The sequence below is a fragment of the Pleurodeles waltl genome, chromosome 2_1 (genome assembly GCF_031143425.1).
Source record: "Pleurodeles waltl isolate 20211129_DDA chromosome 2_1, aPleWal1.hap1.20221129, whole genome shotgun sequence".
NCBI lineage: Eukaryota > Metazoa > Chordata > Amphibia > Caudata > Salamandridae > Pleurodeles > Pleurodeles waltl.
In genome coordinates, this window is record NC_090438.1 from 780,723,665 (window position 1) to 780,747,758 (window position 24,094).

The 24,094-nt window shown below is 46.7% G+C and overlaps 1 protein-coding gene across 1 annotated transcript in view; it reads right to left on the reverse strand.

The window, feature by feature from the left end:
• CAP2 (cyclase associated actin cytoskeleton regulatory protein 2) overlaps positions 1 to 24,094 on the reverse strand; it is a 420,383-nt gene that overhangs the window by 249,415 nt on the left and 146,874 nt on the right. Inside the window, exon 4 of the mRNA XM_069218426.1 lies at positions 23,584 to 23,661. Coding sequence (XP_069074527.1) covers positions 23,584 to 23,661 — 78 coding nt within the window. The remainder of the gene's footprint in view (positions 1 to 23,583; positions 23,662 to 24,094) is intronic.

Below are 24,094 nucleotides of genomic sequence, written 5' to 3' on the forward strand. Positions count from 1 at the left end.
AACGAAAATACAAAGCCCACATGCTGAATCATCTGGATCCATTTACTAGCAAAGATGTAAGTAGGGTACCACAAGACAATCAGGGTCTCGGCTTCCAATAGCCCTTTGAAGCTCTGCAGAGTGAACATTATCATTCTTGCGCATCACAGTAGGCCAGTGCTTAATTTGTAAATAAAAAGGTGCCAGTGCCCAAAGCCCTCCTTTTAAACATGCGGCTGCTGCAATTAAATGTGTGAACATGGAATACTGAGGCGGCGTAATCCTGAAGCCATCTCTGGCCTCTTCAATCCTTATAAAGCCACTTCCTGCCCCTTCAGCTCACTCCCGCAGCTTTCTACTTTCTCCCTTTGTGACGCTTTTTCGTTTTTCTCTTCCTCCGTCTTTCCCTTATGAGGCTTTTGCTCTCAGCAAATGCTTGAAGCAGAAGAATAAGCCCCGGCCCTCAAAAATAAGTGCCGGTGCTCAGCACCGGAAACAACAAGCACAAATTAAGCACTGCAGTAGGCCCATCAGAGCAAGGAAGGGTAGGTAGACCTTTGCACACTTTAAGCCAACTTCTGAACATTCCCTTTCTTCGGGGGAAAACACCTATACTTAAGATGCAATTTGACCTGCAGTACTGCAGTTGCAAAATACCATTCGGAATGGTGTGCTCGACAACATTCTGCATCACGAGCCTGCACCTAACCAAGATTCTCACCTACCACTACCTGAGGACATGCAGAAGGCCCGGAGCCACACTGTAAAAAACATACCTAATTGCCAAAAGAGAATTACTTTATGCTCTACTGGTACTCTCAAGTCACGGATTATATTATAATTGGCAACATTAAACCGCTTACTACAAAACAACTGTTAGCCAGGCACCCTCACTTACCCATCCTGAAGTACAGATCATGTCCACTACAGCATAGAAAAATGTAGGGCTTTTGCCAGTGAAAATAAATATGTTTAAATTATACATTATCTAGATTAACTTTACTAATAGAAATGTATATTCATACATCTATTACTATAGTGAAAAGGTAAAAATCCATATTATTACAACAGTACAGCAAAATTGGCTTTTGTAACACACTGTTTAACAGCTACACTTAGCATGTTAGAGTGACTTTACCACAGGGAAACAAGTTATAGTTACAAAGCCTCGAATGTCACTTTACCTTACTGCACAAACCCCAAGCATTCTGGTTTTAGTTAAATGCCATTGAAAAACACACATATACATTAAAATGCCATGGCATAAACCACACATGCAGATGCACAGAAAGCAATATGCTATTTATTACAGGAGTACAATGACCCACACAAGGCTTGTGAGTTATGGCCCCTCCCCATACTCAACAAGGGTAATACATATTACGTATGGTATATTTCATTCTCCTCATATATAGATGTACATAAGTATATATGTATGTATATATGTTTTTCCTTAAAATAATCAAAGTTGAAAGGGTGCGAAAAATGACTATCATAGTAAAATTGGCGTTGCTGTAAAAACTTAAAAGACCTGCATTAAGGTGCTACCTTTACGTTGTGTACAACCCCACCACACTACGTCATTCTTAACTCCTGCCCTCAGTAGGCAGCCTTGGCAAGTCCTGGGTCGTTTCAAACATAAAGCACAATTCAATTTAAAACATGATTAAGTACATCCTATACCATTGTACCAAACGTCTCCACCTACAATCATTTGCCAACACAGTCACCATTAGATATATTTATTGTGGCAGAACGCTTGTTTAGTGAGAAGGTTCGACAATCGAGTTTTGCAATCGTTTCCTATTTGCACATCACCCCGTACCACTACTTTTCACACAAGGAACCCCAGCATTTGCATCTAGAAAAAAATGGCGTTTTATGCATTACAAATGTGCAAAATCTGTTCCTTTCGAAAACACAACACTGGATTCTATAGGGACATGCCAGAGAAAGAGGAGATTTTCAAGAGCTAGCATAAACCAGACCTATGAAACCGCATCATGCATGCAAAGTCAGTGTGCCACTCTGCATGGGCCCGAATGACCACGCGTGCACAGCTAGCTTGGAAGCTAAGAGTTCTAGTTAACATCTTTGAATCCAGAAACCCAGGTGGCTCAGTTCTTAGCTCACCAGATAGGTACACAGATGACTGTAGTCTATTATATAGAACTCTTATGACTTTAACCAATTTGTCTTAGAAGCACCACAAATAAAGGCACCAAGCTCTAGACACCAGGTCTGCCCAAGTAGTAAAGAATGGGACACATTCCTAGGACAATGGGATCTGAAGTGCACAGACTCATTACGAGTGCCCGGATAATGTCCGATATGTGAGCACATGGGTACCAATATCAGAAATATGAGTTTTTTTTTGTTTTTTTAATCGCCCCCAGTATGTTCAAATTACTTTAAAATCTGCATCCCCGGATAAAGTTCGGCAGGTCGACCTGCCAGACGTTAAAGAGAGAATAAAGGCCCAGAAAGAACAGGAACATTCAGATTTTCATGCAGTAAGCACCAAATTCCGAATGTTGTGCTCATTTTAGGGGAAACGGATAACGGATTTATCAGGTGCGATAAGTGCCATATCTAACAACGGTTCACTCGTAATGAGGGTCATATGTTCAGTGCAGAGATCTAACATACAGGTGACCTTGCAGACAATACATCAATGGAATCACAGAGTAGCAGAGTTACCAACAGAGAAGTAATGATGGCGCACATACATCTACAAAACTCCCAAACCTGAAACCAATTGTTGGAGCAGAAAAGCCCTCTGCATGGTGAGAGACGTGTACTTCTGCCCTGAGTGCCCTACTGTATTGTCTGTAACCCTAATGCTGATTTTTCCTCATAGTTGAACACACATCATGCGTGTGCACCATGACATAGGCACGCCACACAGATTGTGTTTTTGTTGGACCATGAGGGGCAACCAGAGGGCTACTCTCATAATGGTATGAGGCTATTGCCTTCACGAGGAGTTAAACGGCACAAGCACAGTGGTGGCAGCATACCATGAAGTTATCAGTAGTAGTGAACAGGCCCTTTTTACCCTGTGCCACTGGAGTGAGACATACAGGCTCATTCACCTGTCTAAAAGTTCCCCTGCTGTGTGTTTAACTCACCCTTGGCCCACATCAGATTGATATGGAAAGGCGTGCGTCATGAAAATGTGCTGAGTCCATGTGTGCTCAGAAGGAATACACTACACCTAGCATCAAGTGTGGTACAGTGCGTTCATGGTAAATGTGTGTGTGTGCTGGCAGGGTCTGCTTTTAAATAACACACTCAGGTGCAGCACAGGGAGAACAGTGTGCCCAGACCGAGGGCGTGTGCTGCATGTAGGGATGTTGGTGGTAGCATAATACATGAGGACACCAGTACTAGACAGAGTGCGCTATAGATGTACACTGAGTACGAAAATGCCTGCATTGGTGCATGACATGGAGGATATGGGTTCCATTTATGAAAGCCCAGGCCTGCCTATTGAAAACATGAGGAGTAGAGGAGCCCTCCCTAAACAGAGTTATATATTGCTGCATTCCGGTAAGCTGGGCGGGACAAGCACTAGATAAGGGGAAGCCAGGCTCTCCCTGTGCATTTTAAAGGGCTCTTTGATTCAGTGACAGATCACAAAGAAAGGGGCCTGAGCACATCTCAATAAGAGGGAGATGGGGCTGATAGGAGAATCATAAAGGATAGGGCATAGGGCCCGGAATTAACCATTGATGCACATATCACTGTGGCTGACATCCAGGTGTGAACTTTGGTCACTCCCTTGAATCTCATTGTGGGATAATCAGCTTCAGAGTCCTGCCTGCTTTGACAAACATCCTGCAGGATGAAGAATAAAGACAAGAGATGTCCATTTCAAAGAAGCAGAACCCCAACACAAAACTTCACAGGTCTAGACCCTAAATCACATTTGGTGTCTGGAAAAGAACTATAAGTATGGAAGTCTGAGACCCTCAACTTTGTTGTCTGCCAAGCAGCCAGCCGGACTGTGTGAGGAGAGGAAACTCTTCAAGTCTTCTGTCTGTGACCAGGACTAGGGGACCAGCCTGCTAGTCTCACTGCTGGGTGAGGGGACATCACCCAGGGAAGCCAAGATCACCTGCCTGGAACCTGGGCACAAGCGCCTGCCAGCGCACCAAGACCGGTGTGCCTGTGAGGAAGAGGAGAGCATTAGAGGGAGCAAGGCCTAGAAGGGAGCCCTGGTGTGAGTACTCTCTGTGTGATGTGTGAGGAATCCAGCCTGCACCAATTGGACTGAAGCCCTTGTGCTGGACTTCACTGGCAACCCCGTATGCCAGGAGGGGCTGCCGTGAACTGATTTGCAGGTGTGCAGTGGAAGATACCTGCTCTCTGCACCGATCGGGCCATTGCCCATGTGCTTACTGAACTGGGCGACCCCGTATGTGAGGAGGGGCCTCTTTTAAGTTCTGAATGTCTGCGGCAGGAGAATCCCATCTCTGCACCGATCGAGCCATTGCCTGTGTGCCTCCTTTCATTAGGTGACCCCATATGCAAGGAGAGGCCACCATTGCGTGGATCAAAGCCTGTGGTGGGAGAAAACCATCCAGACATTGATTGGGCCGCTGCCTATGTGCTGAAATGGCTTGGTGATCCCGTATGCCAGAAGGGGGCTGCCGTGACCATCTGCATGAAGCTAGCGTGACCGGAGTGGCAACCCCATATGCCAGGGTGGGCCACTGGAAACTATGAAGCTGTGAGGTCCGGACCATTGCCTGGGAGCGGGAAACTGTTGTGACCAAGGTGGACACAAGCTCACCTTGTGGATTGCACCCATGGTACCGGTCAGAGCAAGAAAATCACCTTCTGGTGAGGGAAAGAAAGACTTACCACACGTTCGCTGGAACACTTTGCCCATCTGGATTCTTCAGGTAGAACAGATCAGGGAGAAGAGCTGGCACCTGCCAGGTGCTGCCGTGCATGATTGCAAGCGGCCCAACTCAGCCAATCCACAATAGGACCATGCTGCACTACTGCAAGATACTTGGCCGCCGTAGTGGGTAAGCTGAGAGCTGGGCTTTCAGGGCTCCATGGGACATACCATTATTGTTGCTGCTACTCTCTAGACTCTAAAAACTGAACTTACTTGCAGAGTCCGAGGGAGAATTTCTTGAGTACGGCCTTTTGGTTTACATTCCCTGGATGCAGCTATGAGTGAATGAGGAATAACCCATTGCGCACTGGAAGTGGGAGGACAGGATGTGGCTTGACACCTACTAGAGCCTCAACCTCAAGGGAATTCTGTTATTGCTTTTGAATGTTGTTTACCTTTGCATGTGTAGAGTTAGAATTAAAATACTTGTATTTATACTAAAACAAATATTTGACTGGACATTGATTTATTGTCACGCTCTCTGCATGGTCAGTTATGAGTCATGGTCACTGATCTGTATCTGAGCTTCCTCTGAAGGAGCTTTGACTGCTTGAGCTAGGCTACCCAACTGAGAGTCAGATGCAGGAGGGAGTGCTTGACCCAATTGAGCAGGGTGCATAGTGGGGTGGGCCACGGGACATCAAGGGAAAAGGCCTTAACCACCTTGGTTGGGCCCAGCAACTCCTGCGTGCTCCATGACCCCGTGAACGGGGCTCTGACACCAATATTTCTGTGAAGTAGGAGCTAATGTCAGTATATTGCTGATGGATGCAGGCTAAGTAAAAAGGAGAGAGACTGAGTCTGTGGCTATGCAACAATCACCAGCTCCTTAGGCTTTATTCCCTCTTGTAATGGGTACCACAGGACTGTGGCCCTACATTGGCAAATTGTAATTGGTATTGCTCCATTGTATTATATGATTCATGTGGATTTTATGGAAGACCCAGCAATAGGTTGTTTCTATACTCTATTCGGGCCCAATCCACACATGAACTGTGTGTTGGAAGTACAAGGAGGGCATGAAAGACAGAGCAATCCAAGAGTTATCAGGATAGTGCAAGAGCTGAACAGGACAATTATGGATAAGGCAGAGCAGAGGTGGACGCTTTTGTCTCAGTCAGTGCTGTGCTGAGAGTGCCTCTGATCGAAGTAGTGGTAGATAGGCATTCTACAGAGGAGACAATCATTGATATAGGTTTTCAGACATTTTATTTTATATCACAAAAGACTCAGCAATTTCTAACAAACTAGATGCATTTGCTAACAACTGTAGTATCAACTATCTTATTGGGAATTACTGCCAAGTGTATATATGCATCATTGCATGCTACTGAAATCTTCATTTTAGCGTCTGGGCAACACTGCAGTCCAAACGTTCTTCGGTGACAATGAAGAGACCCGTGGCTGCCTCCTGCTTGCAGTATCTGATGGAAAAGTGAATATAGACATGAAGGCACAGGAAAGAGGCAAGCTCCACTCAGAGTTTATGGAGGACGGTCTTGTGTTTTTGACAGTCAAAATCTTCAGAGAGGTCAAACAGGGGCAGCATTCCTCTGCATAAAGTTCACTAAAGTGGTAGAATACTGAACCATGTGTGCTGTGGTGAGACCCGACATCTGGATTACAATGGGTTGTAGATTGTGTGGGTCAGTGATCTAATAGACGGCTGTGCATGGATCAAGTATTTAATGATTTTAGGGATGAATTTGCCGTAAGAATCTGGTCTTCAAGAGGGAAAATTGGCAGTTCCCAGGCGAGTCTTCTTTATGAAGGTGTCATTGACTTGCTTTAAGTAAGTACACATATGGCCTTTTGTGGACAGTCAAGTAACCATGGCGGGGCCTGGGTCACCAACATGGGTTGGGGCCTCGTTGGAGTCTTCAGAAAGAGTATGCAAACTCAAAATCACCGGTCCTTAACATTTTGCCTTCAACTGAACCACTATTGGAACCTCAAAACAATAAACAAAATACAGAAGTGCACATAAAAAACATATGTAAAAATTGAAATTTTAATTTTAAGTGGAAGTATGGAGCATTTTTAAATGTTGTTTTATTTCTAAAAGATGAAGTGATATTATAGGAAAGTGCCTCTTCTGACATGGTCACCCCCAGTGTTTGCTAACTGGTACTGAGGTTTTTTGACTGAGGTGCACTGGTCCATTCTAAACATGACCCCAGTGCCAGTGCTCATTCCCTAAACACAGGTAACAATGTGTACAATCGGCACACTCCACTGCCCCTGTAAGTCCCTATAAGTGGTACCCCTGCTACCTAGGCTTGGGGAGTGTCCCCAAGAGCTGCAACATCTAACGTGCCACGCTCAGGGACCCCCCCTAAAAATGAAAGCATGAGCAGATATGACCCTGTGATGCCCAGCACCATTGCTGAGCATTGGAAGTGAACAGGCAAGCCATCATAAGGTATGAGCTGGACACTTGCCACGTGAGTGACCTAGTCACATAATGGCTTGACTGAAACCTTTGGTGTTTGGTATCAAACACCTCATCTTAATAAATCCAGGCTGGTGCCAGCCTCTGATTTATTATGGCATGCACCCAGAGGGCACCTTAGGTGTGCCCCCTCAATCCCACTAGTCTCTGAGTGTGTTGGTTGACTGGTCTCAATGACCCTACCACCACAGAAACGTTTCTGACCCCCTGGAGGTGAGAGCCCATGCTCACAGAGGTCAGAAACAAAGCCTGCTCTGGAGAGGGGTGTTGTCACCCACTCCAGCAGGATGGTTAGCAGATATGCATACCAAGGCCAGGGGCTTCATAGGCCCTGCCGCCTTTGGTGTGCAAACCCTGTCTCCCCAGCCCTGTCCTGAGGCCCACTGAGCACCAGGACAGGTGGAAAAATTAGTTAGTCATTAGGCGTCTACCGCTCTGGGCTAGCCACACCCCTAAGGTGGGTTACCCGAGTTCGACACTTGAGGAACGGTTCCACCATTCTATTTTTGGTTGGAACTAGGTCTTCTGAGGTAGGAATATACGCACTCCTCACAGGAAGTGATCATGTAGGGGGTGTAGGCACCCCAAGGGTAAGTAGACCATTTGTCGCACTGCGGGCTCCCGTGGCATCTTCTGATCGGCCCGCGGTGGGGTCTGCGGTCCGTTTTTACGTTTTTCTTTTGGTTGTGGCATGAATTGTTGCCCACGGCGAGATCGGAGGCCGAGGGTTGGGCATCGGGCCTCGCCGTGTTCAACGCGCAGGTGTCCATGCCCGGCCCGTCACTTTCCTGGTGTCCTAATATAGGGCTCTTCCTTTTTTTCCTTTTCTTCTTCCCTTGCGGGCCATATTCTCTCCTTCCCAGAGTTCAGTTCTCATTTTTCCCTGCATGCATCAGTTTCCCTTCCTGTGATGATGTCCTCTCTGCTTTTTTCTATAGCACTTTTCCCAATCAAAGATGGTGTTTTTACTTCTTCCTGCATGTCACTTCCTGCTGAGTGGTATATAAGGGTCCAGATTCTTGTTCTCTTTGCGTTGCAACACTTCCCTTGGTGGTGATCATGCTCCGGCTGGTTATTTCTCTGATTCCAGTCCTGTTACTGTTTTTTCCAGTTACTTCCTGTTGTTCTTTCCCTGGGCGAGAAGCCCTGAATTTCTGACGTGTTCTTTTGTCTGTTCCAGGGAGTTCCTGTCAAAGAGGGTTTTTCCTTTTGGGGTTTTTCCTCTGGGACTCCTTCTGGAGGGCACGGACTGTTGTGGCGTACCTTTGTCAGCAGCACCATGGCTAACGGAAGGGGTCTCCCTTACCTCGGCCAAAGCAGAACCTACAAGAACCGAGCTCACACTCCAGCTTCATCTGACCAGGGAAGTAAGTGCTTGACAGAGCACGACAGATTGCAAATCCCCAAACCCTAGTTTTGGTCTAGAATAATGGAAGACCCTTCGACGGTCATTGAGGAGACAAGCCATTTGTTACTTCTGACAATCCAAAAACAAGACCAGGAACTGCAACAGCTACGAGCTGAACATGCAGCCTTACAAAAAGCCCTGGCCTCCAGAACCACAGGTGTCCCCATAATCTCTGTAACTACACCTTGTTTCTCTGGGGATCCTAACAAATTATGAGAATTCCTTGAAGCCCTGATGGTTTATTTTGCAGTTCCACCTTCACAATTTGCGCAAGATAAGACTAAGGTGGGATACCTGATCAGTGCCTTGTCTGGCCTGGTCTTAGCTTGGGCGACTCCTTTGGTAGCCACGAATGAGTCCCGGTTATCTACCGAAAAAGCCTTTGTTGATGCCTTTAACCAAATGTTTGAATGTTCTGGACTTGAGTCTTCCACAGAAGAAGCCTTATGTGACATCCAGCAGGGTAACCAGGACGTCTTACAATATATCACACGTTTCAGGCAATTGGCAGCTGAAACTACTTGGGTAGAATGCACCCTTGTTACCCTTTTTCTGAGGGGTCTTCGGGATGAAATAAAAGACAAATTAGTGAACTCCTCTAGAGTGGAGGATATGAAAGGTTTAATAGACTTAGCACTATCCATAGAATATCGCCTTCATGAACGTAGGATGGAGAAGAGAACAAGTTGTGTACCACCACAGTCCAGAACAACATGTACAATCACTAATCGCCCCGAAGAAAGTCGATCCAAATCTAGAGGGACAACCGAGGAGGAACCTATGCAAATCGACACATGCCGTGGACTCCTAACTATTAGTGAACGTGAAACCAGATTGTAAAGAAATGGCTCCCTGTTGCAGTTACCCCCCACTTTTTGCCTGATACTGATTTGACTGAGAAGTGTGCTGGGATTCTGCTAACCAGGCCCCAGTACCAGAGTGTTCTTTTACCTAAAATGTACCATTTTCTCCACAATTGGCACAACCCTAGCACCCAGGTAAGTCCCTTGTAACTGGTACCCCTGGTACTAAGGGCCCTGATGCCAGGGAAGGTCTCTAAGGGCTGCAGCATGTCTTATGCCACCCTAGGGACCCCTCACTCAGCACAGACACACTGCTTGCCAGCTTGTGTGTGCTGGTGGGGAGAAAATGACTAAGTCGACATGGCACTCCCCTCAGGGTGCCATGCCAACCTCACACTGCCTGTGGCATAGGTAAGTCACCCCTCTAGCAGGCCTTACAGCCCTAAGGCAGGGTGCACTATACCACAGGTGAGGGCATAGGTGCATGAGCACTATGCCCCTACAGTGTCTAAGCAAAACCTTAGACATTGTAAGTGCAGGGTAGCCATAAGAGGATATGGTCTGGGAGTCTGTCAAAAACGAACTCCACAGCTCCATAATGGCTACACTGAATACTGGGAAGTTTAGTATCAAACTTCTCAGAATAATAAACCCACACTGATGCCAGTGTTGGATTTATTAAAAAATGCACACAGAGGGCATCTTAGAGATGCCCCCTGTATTTTACCCAATTGTTCAGTGCAGGACTGACTGGTCTCTGCCAGCCTGCCGCTGAGAGACGAGTTTCTGACCCCATGCGGTGAGAGCCTTTGTGCTCTCTGAGGACAGAAACAAAGCCTGCTCTGGGTGGAGGTGCTTCACACCTCCCCCCTGCAGGAACTGTAACACCTAGCAGTGAGCTTCAAAGGCTCAAGCTTCGTGTTACAATGCCCCAGGGCACTCCAGCTAGTGGAGATGCCCGCCCCCTGGACACAGCCCCCACTTTTGGCGGCAAGTCCAGGAGAGATAATGAGAAAAACAAGGAGGAGTCACTGGCCAGTCAGGACAGCCCCTAAGGTGTCCTGAGCTGAGGTGACTCTGACTTTTAGAAATCCTCCATCTTGTAGAAGGGGGATTCCCCCAATAGGGATAGGAATGTGACCCCCTCCCCTTGGGAGGAGGCCCAAAAAGGGTGTACCCACCCTCAGGGCTAGTAGCCATTGGCTACTAACCCCCCAGACCTAAACACGCCCTTAAATGTAGTATTTAAGGGCTCCCCTGAACCTAAGAATTTAGATTCCTGCAACTTACAGAAGAAGAGGACTGCTGAGCTGAAAAACCCCTGCAGAAGAAGAAAGAAGACACCAACTGCTTTGGCCCCAGTCCTACCGGCCTGTCTCCTGCCTTCTAAAGAAACCTGCTCCAGCGACGCTCTCCCCAGGACCAGCGACCTCTGAATCCTCAGAGGACTGCCCTGCTTCAAGGGGAACCAGAAACTCCTGAGGACAGCGGACCTGCTCCAAAAAGACTGCAACTTTGTTACAGGGGAGCAGATTTAAAGACCCCTGCAAATCCCCGCAAGAAGCGTGAGACTTGCAACACTGCACCCGGCGACCCCGACTCGACTGGTGGAGAACCGACACCTCAGGGAGGACCCTCCAGCGACTCCGAGACTGTGAGTAACCAAAGTTGTCACCCCTGAGCCCCCCCAGCGACGCCTGCAGAGGGAATCCCCAGGCTCCCCCTGACCGCGACTGCCTGACTCTAAAATCCCGACGGCTGGAAAAGACCCTGCACCCGCAGCCCCCAGCACCTGAAGGATCGGAACTTCAGTGCAGGAGTGACCCCCAGGAGGCCCTCTCCCTTGCCCAGGTGGTGGCTACCCCGAGGAGCCCCCCCCTTGCCTGCCTGCATCACTGAAGAGACCCCTTGGTCTCCCATTGATTTACATTGGAAACCCAACGCTTGTTTCTACACTGCACCCGGCCGCCCCAGTGCCGCTGAGGGTGTACTTTTTGTGTGAGCTTGTGTCCCCCCCGGTGCCCTACGAAACCCCCCTGGTCTGCCCTCCGAAGACGCGAGTACTTACCTGCTGGCAGACTGGAACCGGGGCACCCCCTTCTCTCCATTGAAGCCTATGCGTTTTGGGCACCGCTTTGAACTCAGCACCTGACCGGCCCTGAGCTGCTGGTGTGGTAACTTTGGGGTTGCTCTGAACCCCCAACGGTGGGCTACCTTGGACCCCAATCTTAACCCCGTAGGTGGTTTACTTACCTGCAAAACCTAACAATACTTTACCTCCCCCAGGAACTGTGAAAATTGCACTGTGTCCACTTTTAAAACAGCTATTTGTGTTTTATGTGAAAAGTATAAATGCTACTGTAATTATTCAATGTTCCTAAAGTACTTACCTGCAATACCTTTCAAATGAGATATTACATGTAGAATTTGAACCTGCGGTTCTTAAAATAAACTAAGAAAAGATATTTGTCTATAACAAAACCTATTGGCCTGGATTTGTCTCTGAGTGTGTGTTCCTCATTTATTGCCTGTGTGTATGTACAACAAATGCTTAACACTACTCCTTTGATAAGCCTACTGCTCGACCACACTACCACAAAATAGAGCATTAGTATTATCTCTTTTTGCCACTATCTTACCTCTAAGGGGAACCCTCGGACTCTGTGCATGCTATTCCTTACTTTGAAATAGCACATACAGAGCCAACTTCCTACATTGGTGGATCAGCGGTGGGGTACAAGACTTTGCATTTGCTGGACTACTCAGCCAATACCTGATCACACGCCAAATTCCAAAAATTGTCATTAGAAATTGATTTTTGCAATTTGAACTATTTTTCTAAATTCTTAAAAGACCTGCTAGGGCCTTGTGTTAGTCCCTGTTTAGCATTTCCTTTTAGAGTTTAAAAGTTTTGTGAAAGTTTGAATTAGAACCTAGAACTAGTTTTAGATTCTTAAAAAGTATTCCAACTTTTAGAAGCATAATGTCTAGTACAGAGATGAATGTGGTGGAAGTCGACACCACCCCTTACCTCCATCTTAAGATGAGGGAGCTAAGGTCACTCTGTAAAATAAAGAAAATAACAATGGGCCCCAGACCTTCCAAACTACAGCTCCAGGAGCTTTTGGCAGAGTTTGAAAAGGCCAACCCCTCTGAGGATGGCAACACAGAGGATGAAGATAGTGACTTGGAGGAAAATTCCCCCCTACCAGTCCTAACTAGGGAGAACAGGGTCTCTCAAGCCCTGTTCCAAACATAATAGTCAGAGATGCTGGTTCCCTCACAGGAGGGACCAACATCTCTGAAATCACTGAGGATAACTCCAGTGAAGAGGACATCCAGTTAGCCAGGATGGCCAAAAGATTGGCTTTGGAAAGACAGATCCTAGCCATAGAAAGGGAAAGACAAGAGATTGTCCTAGGACCCATCAATGGTGGCAGCAACATAACTAGGGTAAAAGATTCTCCTGACATGTTGAAAATCCCTAAAGGGATTGTAACTAAATATGAAGATGGTGATGACATCACCAAATGGTTCATAGCTTTTGAGAGGGCTTGTGTAACCAGAAAAGTGAACAAATCTCACTGGGGTGCTCTTTTTTGGGAAATGTTCACTGGAAAGTGTAGGGATAGACTCCTCACACTCTCTGGAAAAGATGCAGAATCCTATGACCTCATGAAGGCTACCCTGATTGAGGGCTTTGGATTCTCCACTGAGGAGTACAGGATTAGGTTCAGGGGGGCTCAAAAATCCTCGAGCCAGACCTGGGTTGATTTTGTTGACTACTCAGTGAAAACACTGGATGGTTGGGTAACTGGAAATGAAGTGCATGACTATGTTGGGCTTTATAATTTGTTTATGAAAGAACACATTTTAAGTAACTGCTTCAATGAAAAGTTGCATCAGTATCTGGTAGACCTAGGTCCAATTTCTCCCCAAGAATTGGGAAAGAAGGCAGACCACTGGGTCAAGACTAGGGTAACCAAAACTTCCACTGGGGGTGACCAAAAGAAAGGGGTTACAAAGCCTCCCCAGGAGAAAGTGGGTGACACTAGAAACAAAGAAAAAGAGTCCTCTGTAGGCCCCCAAAAACCAGACCAGGTGGGTGGGCCCCGAGACACAACCCAAAACAAAGGTGGGTACCAGGGTAAGAACTGGGATGCCACTAAGGCATGGTGCCATAACTGTAAACAGACAGGGCACCACACCAAGGACACTTCTTGTCCCAAAAACAAACCCCCTAGCAAAATCCCAGGGGTGACCAGTGTAGCCATTGGGGATGATGACTCAGATGAGGAGGTCTTCATAGCCTTCAACTGGAAAAAGGGCCCAACAGGTGAGTTGGAGATTCCAGAGGGAAGTAGACACTTCCACCACCTACTGGTGAATGGAATCCCAGCCACTGCCCTGAGAGACACTTGTGCCAGTCACACTATTGTGCATGACAGGCTGGTGTTCTCAAACCAGTACATCCCAGGTGAGATGGCCAGAGTAAGAGTTAGCCCAGACAGGGTCACTGATAGGCCTGTGGCTTTTGTGCCCATAGAAGTGGGTGGGACTTTTAGCTGGAGAAGGGTGGTAGTCAGTACAGACCTCCCCCTTGATTGTCTCCTTGGAAATGACTACCCAGAGGTCAGTCAGAGCCCAAGAGAGGAACTGGTCCAGTGCCAGTCCTCTCCCAAGGATTCTGAAGGTGCTACCCCTGCAGTAACTGCAAGTAGGCCCCAGAAGAAAAATAAAAGAAAACAGAGTAGGAAAGATGGACAACCTTTAGCCAAGGTTCCAGCAAGCCAAGGAGATTCTGCTCCAGTAGGGGAGAACTCCAAAAGTGGCTCTGATAAAGTCCAACCTGACCCACAAGAAGTCCTGGCTAGTCAGGCAACTGTTAAGTCTGAGTGGGTGGCTCCTCAGCTAACAGAAGAAAGAGTGGAAGAAGGGTTTTTACTACAAGATGTAGTAACCCCCCACTCTAATACAGCAGACAGGCACCCTGAACCGAAAGAAGCCTGTAACTTAGCCCCTTCCCTTGTAGGTGAAGAGCTAAAGGTGTGGTTCTGGGCACTGACAGCTGTCAGTGGCCTCTGCTGGGTGTTAGCCTTTATGGCTGCACTATCCTTGGCATGGTGGTCTGACCCCATGCCAAATAGCAAGTTAGGCCCCCTGACCCTCTTGGTCATGGTGGGGTTACTCCAGCTCTGGGTAACCTCTTTGGGTAAGCTAGGGGTGACCCTGGCTAAAATAAGATTAGCAGAGGTGGATACCTCTAACCCCAAAATAGAGAGAATGGGTGGAGACATTAAAGATACAGACAAGAGGCAATTCAGACTAGGTCCTATCACTGTGGAAGTGGGTCAGTTCCCCAGAGGGAATGATCTGAACAGGAGGATGTAAGGCAGAGTAGGCCCTGCAACAAACCAGCCTATTTCCTCTACTCTTCCTCACCTGACAGACTAGGAAGACTCTCCCAGCTTTGGCTGAGTCTCCTGGCCTGTGGGCTGGGGGGGCTTGTGTAAAGACATGGCTCCCTGTTGCAGTTACCCCCCACTTTTTGCCTGATACTGATGCTGACTTGACTGAGAAGTGTGCTGGGACTCAGCTAACCAGGCCCCAGCACCAGTGTTCTTTCACCTAAAATGTACCATTGTCTCCACAATTGGCACAACCCTGGCACACAGGTAAGTCCCTTGTAACTGGTACCCCTGGTACTAAGGGCCCTGATGCCAGGGAAGGTCTCTAAGGGCTGCAGCATGTCTTATGCCACCCTAGGGACCCCTCACTCAGCACAGACACACTGCTTGCCAGCTTGTGTGTGCTGGTGGGGAGCAAATGACTAAGTCGACATGGCACTCCCCTCAGGGTGCCATGCCAACCTCACACTGCCTGTGGCATAGGTAAGTCACCCCTCTAGCAGGCCTTACAGCCCTAAGGCAGGGTGCACTATACCACAGGTGAGGGCATAGGTGCATGAGCACTATGCCCCTAGAGTGTCTAAGCAAAACCTTAGACATTGTAAGTGCAGGGAAGCCATAAGAGGATATGGTCTGGGAGTCTGTCAAAAACGAACTCCACAGCTCCATAATGGCTACACTGAATACTGGGAAGTTTAGTATCAAACTTCTCAGAATAATAAACCCACACTGATGCCAGTGTTGGATTTATTAAAAAATGCACACAGAGGGCATCTTAGAGATGCCCCCTGTATTTTACCCAATTGTTCAGTGCAGGACTGACTGGTCTCTGCCAGCCTGCCGCTGAGAGACGAGTTTCTGACCCCATGCGGTGAGAGCCTTTGTGCTCTCTGAGGACAGAAACAAAGCCTGCTCTGGGTGGAGGTGCTTCACACCTCCCCCCTGCAGGAACTGTAACACCTAGCAGTGAGCTTCAAAGGCTCAAGCTTCGTGTTACAATGCCCTAGGGCACTCCAGCTAGTGGAGATGCCCGCCCCCTGGACACAGCCCCCACTTTTGGCGGCAAGTCCAGGAGAGATAATGAGAAAAACAAGGAGGAGTCACTGGCCAGTCAGGACAGCCCCTAAGGTGTCCTGAGCTGAGGTGACTCTGACTTTTAGAACTCCTCCATCTTGTAGAAGGGGGATTCCCCCAATAGGGATAGGAATGTGACCCCCTCCCCTTGGGAGGAGGCCCAAAAAGGGTGTACCCACCCTCAGGGCTAGTAGCCATTGGCTACTAACCCCCCAGACCTAAACACGCCCTTAAATGTAGTATTTAAGGGCTCCCCTGAACCTAAGAATTTAGATTCCTGCAACTTACAGAAGAAGAGGACTGCTGAGCTGAAAAACCCCTGCAGAAGAAGAAAGAAGACACCAACTGCTTTGGCCCCAGTCCTACCGGCCTGTCTCCTGCCTTCTAAAGAAACCTGCTCCAGCGACGCTCTCCCCAGGACCAGCGACCTCTGAATCCTCAGAGGACTGCCCTGCTTCAAGGGGAACCGGAAACTCCTGAGGACAGCGGACCTGCTCCAAAAAGACTGCAACTTTGTTACAGGGGAGCAGATTTAAAGACCCCTGCAAATCCCCGCAAGAAGCGTGAGACTTGCAACACTGCACCCGGCGACCCCGACTCGACTGGTGGAGAACCGACACCTCAGGGAGGACCCTCCAGCGACTCCGAGACTGTGAGTAACCAAAGTTGTCCCCCCTGAGCCCCCCCAGCGACGCCTGCAGAGGGAATCCCCAGGCTCCCCCTGACCGCGACGGCCTGACTCTAAAATCCCGACGGCTGGAAAAGACCCTGCACCCGCAGCCCCCAGCACCTGAAGGATCGGAACTTCAGTGCAGGAGTGACCCCCAGGAGGCCCTCTCCCTTGCCCAGGTGGTGGCTACCCCGAGGAGCCCCCCCCTTGCCTGCCTGCATCACTGAAGAGACCCCTTGGTCTCCCATTGATTTACATTGGAAACCCGACGCTTGTTTCTACACTGCACCCGGCCGCCCCAGTGCCGCTGAGGGTGTACTTTTTGTGTGAGCTTGTGTCCCCCCCGGTGCCCTACGAAACCCCCCTGGTCTGCCCTCCGAAGAGGCGGGTACTTACCTGCTGGCAGACTGGAACCGGGGCACCCCCTTCTCTCCATTGAAGCCTATGCGTTTTGGGCACCGCTTTGAACTCTGCACCTGACCGGCGCTGAGCTGCTGGTGTGGTAACTTTGGGGTTGCTCTGAACCCCCAACGGTGGGCTACCTTGGACCCCAATCTTAACCCTGTAGGTGGTTTACTTACCTGCAAAACCTAACAATACTTTACCTCCCCCAGGAACTGTGAAAATTGCACTGTGTCCACTTTTAAAACAGCTATTTGTGTTTTATGTGAAAAGTATAAATGCTACTGTAATTATTCAAAGTTCCTAAAGTACTTACCTGCAATACCTTTCAAATGAGATATTACATGTAGAATTTGAACCTGCGGTTCTTAAAATAAACTAAGAAAAGATGTTTGTCTATAACAAAACCTATTGGCCTGGATTTGTCTCTGAGTGTGTGTTCCTCATTTATTGCCTGTGTGTATGTACAACAAATGCTTAACACTACTCCTTTGATAAGCCTACTGCTCGACCACACTACCACAAAATAGAGCATTAGGATTATCTCTTTTTGCCACTATCTTACCTCTAAGGGGAACCCTCGGACTCTGTGCATGCTATTCCTTACTTTGAAATAGCACATACAGAGCCAACTTCCTACACAGATGAAGGAAAGGACTGTGTCTTTACTGTGGTGCTTATGTTCAATTGATTTGTACATGCCCCACTCGTCCTTCAAAGTCTTTGGAAAACATCCACTCCTGTCCTCTGTAAAAAAGGAGGGGACAAGATGTTCTGAGATACCTTCTATTTGCTCTTCCAAAGAAGAAATAACAGCTCTCTTTCTTTTGCCTATTATATTACAGTTACCTGACACCCGGGAAGAAAGAGCATTAGCATTGTTGGACTGTGGGGCCAGCGGAATATACCTTGATGAGGCATGGGCTAAGGAAAGGAAAATCTCTCAGATACCTAAAGACATACCTGAGCAGGTTCATACGGTTAATGGATTCATTCTAGCTTCAGGACCTGTCACAAATTCTACTCCTACCTTATGTTTACAACTTGAGAAACATCAGGAATATGTTTCTTTTGATCTGATTTCTTCACCGAATCATGTGATAATTCTAGGTATACCTTAGCTAACACAACACAATCCCTATATCAATTGGGAAACCAGAACCATCTCGCTTTCTTCACAATTCTGTCAAACTCATTGCTTTCTATCAGGAACTTACTGGTCACCAAAGAGCATGTCCTTGGCACAAAGAAGTGGGATGTTCCATCAACTCTATACTAGGGGTACCCAGTCATTACCTGGAATATGCAGATGTGTTTCAGAAACCCAACAGACCAGTGCTGCCACCACATAGAGAATATGATTGTGCTATCCCCATGGAAACTGGTACAGTAGTACCCTTTGCAAGATTGTACTCACTTACTGAGCCCGAAAAGAATATACTGAAGAAATATCTGGATGAAAACTTACAGAGTGTGATGATTACACCTTCTTCCTCACCCACTGGGGCTCCTCTCTTTTTCGTGCCAAAGAAGACAATGGATCTACACCCCTGCATAGTCTTTCGCGGGCTAAATAATATCACCATCAAGGACAGGTATACTCTACCCCTCATAAAATATATTCTAGAAGCTGTGAGAGGAGCAAAGAAAGTTACCAAGTTGGATCTTAGAGGAGCCTACCATCTTCCACACATAAAAGAAGGTGATGAGTTGAAGACTGCCTTCCGAACCCCTTTTGGCCATTATGAATATCGTGTAATGCCTTTTGGCCTAACCAACGCCCCATCTATTTTCCAAAGGTTTCTGGACTCAGTGTTTTCTGACCTACTAAACCAAACAGTTGATACGTACCTAGATGATATCTTCATATATTCCATTCATCCAGAACATCATACTACGCATGTACTTCAAGTTCTAGAAAGACTCTGGCAACACCAACTATACTGCAAACCAGAGAAATGTGAATTCGATAAATCCAAGGTGAAATACTTGGGGTAACATATCAACCAAGTTGGTAGTGCTACGGATTCAGACAAGGTCCAAGCCGTTCTAGATTGGCCATCTCCTTCTTCTATCAAAGAAACCCAATGTTTTTTGGGATTGGCCAATTTTTAATCGACAATTCATAGAGGAGTTCGCCCAGCAAACTGGTCACATCACACAAACTGTTAAGAAAGAGAGTCTACGGAACGGCTTCTGTTGGACAGAGGATGCAGAAACAGCATTTCAAGGCTTAAAGGGTGTTTCACACAAGCTCTAATCTTACAGCACCCTAATACCACCAAGACATTTATAGTTATCACTGATGCGTCAGAGAGAGCAATAGGGGCCGCATTACTCCAAGAACAAATCGATGATGGATTAGAACATCCGGTTTTTCACCTGTTCCATATTTTATCTGATTCAGAACGTAATTACTCTGTTTTGGAACGAAAACTGCTTGCCTTAAAGACAGCCTGTAACAAATGGAGATAATTCCTCATGGGTTCAAGAGAAACCTTTGAAGTTAGAACGGATCATCGAAACTTACAGTGTCCACGTAATTTTCAATGCCGAAACAGTCGTCAAGCCCGATGGGCCTTCTTTTTTAGTCAATTTGACTTCTACATAACTTACATCCCTGGTTCTCAGAATATTTTGGCAGATGCCTTGTCACAATGTTATCCGGAAAGCTTCAATCCTCCTACACAATCCTTTCTTGATAAAGTGAAATCTGAGTACTTATCCCTCTCTAGAGTTGAAATGAATAACTTACATCTGCATCTACGTAAAGTTAAGAGATACTACTATCATAAGGATGCAGTGTTCCTCCCAACAGAAATGGTTCAAACAAAAGCACTACAGATGTGTCATGATTCTCCCATTGCCGGACATCACGTTATTATAGCCACCCAAGAACTACTCCCTCGCTCTTTTTGGTGGCCCACAATTAAAATAGATACTGAAAACTATGTAGCTTCTTGTCCCATATGTGCACAAACCAAGATACCTCATACCAAACCAGCAGGACTGCTTCAGCCCTTACCCGTTCCACCAGTTCCTTGGCATACTGTGTCTACCGTTTTCATGTAATCCTTACCTTCCTCTGCAGGAAATCGAGTAATAATGGTTACGGTTGATTTATTTACTAAAATGGCACATTCTACTGCATTAAAGAAGCTACCCACTGGTAAATAATTGAGTCAATTCTTTATACAGGATATCTTCAGCCTTTCTGGTCTCCCTCAAGTCATTATCTCTGACCGTGGCCCCCAATACATTTCACGCTTTTGGAAGCATTTTTGCAAAACACTGCAAATAGATGAGGCCTTGTCATCTGGTTTTCATCCACAAACTAATGGTCAAAACGGAATGCCTAAACCAAGGGCTTTAACAATATTTAAGCCGTTTTTGTAATGCTACACAGAGTAACTGGTCTATGTACTTACCACTAGCTGAATTCTCGTATAACAACACAGTACACAGTGCATCAAAGGTCACACCTTTTTTTGCTCTTATGGTTTACATCTTAAATCCTTTCCTTCTGCTATCTGGGAATCATCTACACTCCCAGCTATCACATCATTTGCTCAATTACTATGAAGAATTCAATATATTATACATTTCAATCTCCTAGCCACAAAACTACGGATGAAGAAGATTGCAGATAAGAGTCAATGCAAAGCCCTGTCTTATTGTGTAAGAGACAAGGTTCGGCTTTCGTCCAAATTTCTACTTCTCCGTCTGTCACAAAATAAATTCAAACCTTGTTACTATGGACCATTCCTGATCCTTAAAGAAGTCAATCCAGTGTCCTTCTGTCTTCGTTTACCTCGAACTTGGAAGATACATCCTGTGTTTCATGTATCTCAGTTAAAGCCCTAGGTGTCCGATCCTTTTCACAGACAGCTCTCCTGTCCCCTTCCTCAGTTGGTTGATGATGTTCCCGAATAAGAGGTTCAGGAAATATGTGACTCTTGGATTTTCCGAAAACGTCTCCAGTTTCTCTTTCATTGGAAGGGCTATCCTCTTAGCGAATGTTCTTGGGAAGACGTCTCTTCTGTTCATGCTCTTCTCTTGGTCCGTCGCTTTTTTAGTCTCTTTCCTGACAAACCCAGGGATTTGGGGGGGGGGAGGAGAGAAACTACTGTTGCGCCATGGGCTCCAGTGGCCACGGTGGGGTCATTGGTCCGCTTTACAGATCGCAGGGCTTGCCGTGGCCTTTTTATTCGGCCACGGCATGAATTGTTGCCCTCGGTGAGGTCGGAGGCCCAGGGTTGGGAGTCGTGCCTCACTGTGTTCAACGCGCAGCGTGAGCAGTCGCAGTGGGGTGTCCGCGCCCCCGGCCCTTCACTTACCTGGTGCCCTAATCTAGGGCTCTTCCTTTTTTCCTTTTCTTCTTCCCTTGCGGGCCATATTCTCTCCTTCCCAGAGTTCAGTTCTCATTTTTCCCTGCATGCATCACTTTCCTTTTCTATGATAGTGTCTTCCCTGCTTATTTCTATAGCACTTTACCCAATCTAAGATGGTGTTCTTACTTCTTCCTGCATGTCACTTCCTGCTGAATGGTATATAAGGGCCCAGATTCTTGTTCTCTTTATGTTGCAACACTTCCCTTGGTGGTGATCACACTCCGGCTGGTTATTTCTCTGAATCCAGTCCTGTTCCTATTTTTTCCAGCTACACCCTGTTGTTCTTTTCCTGGCCGAGAAGTCCTGAATTTCTGACATGTCCTTTTTTCTTTTCCAGGGAGTTCCGGTCAAAGAGGTTTTTTTCCCTTTGAGGTTTTTCCTCTGGGTCTCCTACTGGAGGGCACTGACTCTTGTGGCATACCTTTGTCAGCAGCGATGTGGCTACTGAAAGGGGTCGCCCTTACCTCGGCCAGAGAAGAACTTACAAGAACCGAAGTCACACTCCAGCTTCATCTGACCAGGGCGGTAAGTGGAAGACAGATCGTGACACCATTGGCTACTACCGTACACATCCCTAGACGCCCCTAAATTGAGTACTTTGGCTCGTCCTAGAGCTACTCTGCCTGCAGAAGCCTGGGTGGACTGCCTTTACTTCAAGAATCACCAGGATCTCCTGTGGAGTAGCAGCGCTACTTTCCTGCACCCTGCAGTCACCTAAGACGAACCTTGAGGACTCCAGACCTCCTAAACCCTGACACCAAAATAGGCCAACAGTGCCAGTATGGTTCCCAGGCCCTCCAGGACACGAGCCCACCCTGAGTTCCTCAACTGTGGAGTCTCCAACTCTGCTTGCAGCCTCTTTGTGCAGGCCCACTCTACTGTGACCATCTCCGGTGACAAAGACCCGACACCTCAGGACACCTCTGCACCTGGCCCTCCTGACTTGAGGAGAAGGCGTCCAAAGGTGACTCTATGTCTCCAAGCATTGCAAAACCTGAGCTACCCTGTTAGGTCAGTTGGACTACCCCCAGTCCTTACCTACAGCTTCTTCTCCCTAGGACTATTTCCCATTGAAACCAAGAGGGCACCCAATGTCGTAAAGCACCTCTGCACCCAGATGCCCCAGAGCTCCATGAGGTGACCTGTTGGTGCTGCCTTGGACAGTGCCCCTTACTTACCTTTACTCCTGAAGATTGGTCCTGTAAGTCGCTGTTGAGTACCTGCATGTGTTTTTCTTCATAGGATTGCATTACTGCCTTAGAAACACTTAAGTATTTTGCCTATTTTCCTCAAACTGCATTAATATGTATTCTTGTAACAAATACCAGAGTATTCTGGTGTTGAAATATAAGAAAAACAAAAGTAACAATTTTTCTAACAATTGGTCTCAGGTTCATTCTTGAGTGTGTGTCTCATTTATTGCCTCTGTGAGTACAAACAAATGCTTAGCACTACCCTCTGATACGTCTAACTGCTCACCCACACACCACAAAAAAGAGCTTTTGGGATTGTCATTTGTAACCCTGTAAACCAATAAGAGTCACCTGTAGTCTTCATAGTGCCCCCATACATTTGTGCACTACATAGATAGCCTGCTTTCTACAGATATGCTGGACTCCAGCATATCATTCTGCCTTTTTTGTTGCAAATGCATGCTTTCTTTTTGTCTGTGTTTACTAATGGTTTGATTGGAGCCATGAATCATCCATACTAGACTCCTTTTGCTGTACTTGAGCTGTCTCTGCAAATCAATATGAGGATAGTACCTAAACTTTTAGCCTCCAATTTCTAATTCCTAGACACATAACATTTTAAAAGTTTAAATTTTGTTTTTTAGGTATCTATACTTCCTTAATCTGCTAGTATTATTTAATTTTCTAAACAGTCCAGGACACCCTGAGTAGGTGTCGTGGACCATAGGGTAAGAATCACTGCTCTAAATGAATCAAATCATTCTACACAAAGCCGACATCTCAAGTCAAAGATTAACATATGTAAATTGTACAAGAGGATACAGTGTTGACATCTGTGTATGTATGTATGTTGAAAAGTTGCTATTACCGTGGGACATCCAGCACTCTTACCTCAGGTGGTTGTTGACACTGAGATGCTATCAATAGGAATGTTCTCTGTGCCTGGAAAGCACTCTGCACCAGTCCCGCCTACAAAAGAAAAACAAGAAATAAAGCTCTTAACAGTTTTGTAGCTGTAAAATAGTTGTCACCTCCAAGGAGCTCAGAGGTGAGAAACTGATGAGGATACTTCAGTAGATTTATTAAAAAGTAACTCATCCTCTTATCAATTGCTACCACATAGCAGGATGGAATCTTCAATAAAGTTTGAACAAAGTTTTACATTGCACAAGATCCATACAGCTACTCTGTCACATATCTTGTTTTTATAAAAAACAAAATTAACAACAGAAATATATAATGAATAATAAATTTAAACAGAGCTGTGAAAGTAAACAGAATTAAAATCAGACAATCATACTGTTGGACCTGGCCCTGTTTGCAGGGTCATCCCCAAACCTTTTGCCTCCTTCCTCCTTTATTTCCTGACCTCTTGCTGTTGGTTCTAGGACTCTGAACACTT